Raw genomic sequence first — 3,225 nt, 5'->3', positions numbered from 1 at the left:
CCCCCCCCGCAGGTCTGGTTCAAGAACCGCCGAGCCAAGTGGAGAAAGCGGGAGCGGAACCAGCAGATGGACCTGTGCAAGAACGGCTACGTGCCGCAGTTCAGCGGGCTGATGCAGCCCTACGACGACATGTACGCCGGCTACCCCTACAACAACTGGGCTACCAAAAGCCTCACCCCGGCTCCGCTTTCCACCAAGAGTTTCACCTTTTTCAACTCCATGAGCCCCCTCTCCTCGCAGTCCATGTTCTCGGCGCCCAGCAGCATCTCCTCCATGAACATGCCCTCCAGTATGGGGCACTCGGCCGTGCCGGGCATGGCCAACTCCGGCCTCAATAATATCAATAATATCAGCGGTTCCTCGCTGAACTCGGCCATGTCCTCGCCGGCCTGTCCCTACGGGCCACCGGGTTCGCCTTACAGCGTCTACCGGGACACTTGCAACTCCAGCTTAGCCAGCCTCAGACTGAAATCAAAGCAGCACTCCAGTTTCGGCTACAGCAGTTTGCAAAGCCCCGGCTCTAGTCTAAACGCCTGTCAGTACAACAGTTGACGGACTTGACACAAACCACCTCCGACAAAACACCGCCGACAAAGCAAAGCAGAAGCAAAGCGACGTTTAACGGAAAAGAGGAGGGGAAAAAAAAAAAAAGAATTAAAACCCGATGATGATTAAAAGCAAAACCCGAGCAAGTGAGAGAGGAAAAAAAAACCAACCAAAAACCCAAACCAAAACATCACCCAAAAAAACCCACAAGCTCCGCGGACTTCGACTGTCTAGAAAAAAAAAAACATATTAATGCAAACCAACGACGCAACCAACAGAACAGCGCTTTAAAAAAAAAAAAAAATTAAAAATAAACCATCAAAAACCGTAAACGGACCAGAAAACTTTTGCAAGAGACACCGAAATCTGGTACATGGATGAGTTGCAATTTTTCTCTGGATTATGCGGGTTGTATGTGTTTACTTGAACTTGCACAGGAGTTGGTAAGGCGGCCGCTTCCCCGCGGGGAGGGCGGCGAGGGTGGGAGACGCCTCGGTGGTAAGAGCTGGTGGGACGGTTCTTGGCCGCTTGTCGCACGGGAAGAGTTTGGTTAATGTTTACCACTGAGAAACAGAATCACACTCAAAAAAAAAAAACCAAACAAAAAACCAACAAAAAAAAAAAGGGGGGGGGGAGAAAAAAAATATAATTCGCAGAGTAGATTCTGCGGGAAAAATTGTTAAAATATTAGGTATGAAACTATTAAAAATAATAATGACAAGGGTCAACCACTTATATAAGGTTATATTTATATCTACCGTTGCATTGTGCCGGATCATTGTCCTTGGCCGTTGAATAAACTGTTTTTAAAATGCATGATTCTTGATGTTTTTTCTTTAGTTGGAAGCTATAATCCAGTCATTCCTGATACTAAGCAGCTCAAGGTTCCTACCTCTTCATCCTTTCCAAAAGACTGCAGTATCCCCGCTTGTGAGAGAGCACAGAAACCCTCCAGCGATGCGAAAACTGTTCAGCATTTTCCCCATCCCAAGTCTTATCCTGATAATGAAATTATCATTCATCTTTATTTAAATGCAGGGGTTTTTTTCTCTTTAAAAAAAAAAAACGACGAAAAACAAACCCCTTTTAGAGAGTCTAGACAAAAAGACGAAAAAATGGTCTGTTATGAGGTGAATTCAGATACTGCATCTCTGCTAGAGAAACAGTGAGCCTCGGCGTCCGGAAAGGTTGCTTAGCAAAGCTGAAAGCGTTCCTTGCTTTTCTAACTGTGAAGGAAAAACAAGGAACCAAAAAAAAAAACAAACTCGATCTTAAGGTGTTATTATCTTAAGGTGTTATTATGTAAATGTAGATACTTTAACAAGTGCTTGTTGGCAAAAAAAAAAAAAAACCAAAAAAAACAAAAAACCAACCATGGAAATTATAAATATGATCTTTATTAATACGCATACAAAACGCATATGAAGTTTAATTGCAGGCATATTTGTTGCTTATTTTTGTCGATACTTATTACCTGTAGATGACAAAGAAACATAATATAAAATGCACACGGTACTTCTTTCCCAGTGTATTTCACACCTGTGGTAAACGTTACGCTGGATGTTTCAATTATGCTGTTGTGGATAAGGATGCAGTATATATATTGTTTTATAAGTTATGTTTTGTGATTTTTTTTTTTCAAAATTAAGAGCATGGGAATAAAAAAAAACCAAAAAAAAAAAAAACCAAAACCGAAACGAAATCTAGAAATGCCTTTAATGTTCTTTTCCGGCTGTGTTTAAGAGATCGACTAAACAAGAAGAAAAGCAGCTTTCTCCCCGTGGTGGCATTTTGGGGAGGGCCCCTTGGTTTCCCTCCCGGTAATTGCGCCGTCTCTCCGCGTCCCCCCCCCGCGCCCTCCCCACCCCGGCAGGGACCCACCGGGAGCCGCCGGCCAAGGTGTGTGGGGGGGGAAGGCACCCCTTTTTCTGGGATATGGGGGGGCTCGATCCCTGCCATCCCGAGGGGCAGCCCCGGCAGTGGAAATCCTCCCCACCTCTAATTTTATGGCAGATTTTTACCGCTGCGGTGCCGGCGGCGCGGCGGGGTTTGGGGAGGCAGCCTGCATTTCTGCTTCCAGCCCTGCCTTTGGGGGGGTTTCCTTCCCCAAAAAAGTTAATCCTCGCGCCCTGAAGGTACACATCCCCCCCGGCCCGGCGTGCCGCAGCCCCGGGACCGCTCCTTCCCGCTGAACCGTTTGGCCCGTTTTGCAAAGGTGCGTTTTTCTCTTGCTCTTCCAAATTGGCCGAGATCCTCAATTTTAAAGGTTGTTCGATTTGCTTTTTTTTTTTTTCCCCCAGCTTTTCCAAGCACGAAAGACACTGATGTCACCACTAGTTCATTACTATTACGATTACTGTTAATATTTGGTGGGGAAAAACAAAAAATCAAAATAGCCGTAATTTAGCCCAAAAACCAATTCATCATCTGCGGCGAGGCCGGATCCGGCGCAGCCGCCTTCCTCCGCGCCGGGGCTGCCTCCCCACCGCCCAAACGCGCTGTTTGCGCGGCCGCGGATGTGTCCCGTCCCTCCCCACACCCCCCCATACCCCCCCCGGGGGGGGTTGTTTGCAGTTCTCTGCGCGGAGCTTCTTGAAGCCCCCCCGGGGGGGGTGTTCCGCGGCCGCGCAAGGCAGCGCTGCTCCGCGGAGCCCCGGGAGCCATTCCCTGCCGGGGGGG

The 3,225-nt window shown here is 47.8% G+C and overlaps 1 protein-coding gene across 1 annotated transcript in view; it reads left to right on the top strand.

Moving 5' to 3' along the window:
- The window catches only part of PITX1 (paired-like homeodomain 1), a 3,547-nt gene extending 2,950 nt beyond the window's left edge, over positions 1 to 597 (top strand). The window contains exon 2 of the mRNA XM_010578866.1: positions 13 to 597. Coding sequence (XP_010577168.1) covers positions 13 to 552 — 540 coding nt within the window. The 3' untranslated portion in view covers positions 553 to 597. The remainder of the gene's footprint in view (positions 1 to 12) is intronic.
- Positions 598 to 3,225: the final 2,628 nt, after the last annotated feature.

Source organism: Haliaeetus leucocephalus, unplaced genomic scaffold (genome assembly GCF_000737465.1).
Source record: "Haliaeetus leucocephalus isolate CR32 unplaced genomic scaffold, Haliaeetus_leucocephalus-4.0 Scaffold656, whole genome shotgun sequence".
In the NCBI taxonomy this organism is placed as follows: domain Eukaryota; kingdom Metazoa; phylum Chordata; class Aves; order Accipitriformes; family Accipitridae; genus Haliaeetus; species Haliaeetus leucocephalus.
The sequence above is the reverse complement of the archived record's forward strand: the minus strand, read 5'-3'. Positions and strand labels throughout refer to the sequence as shown.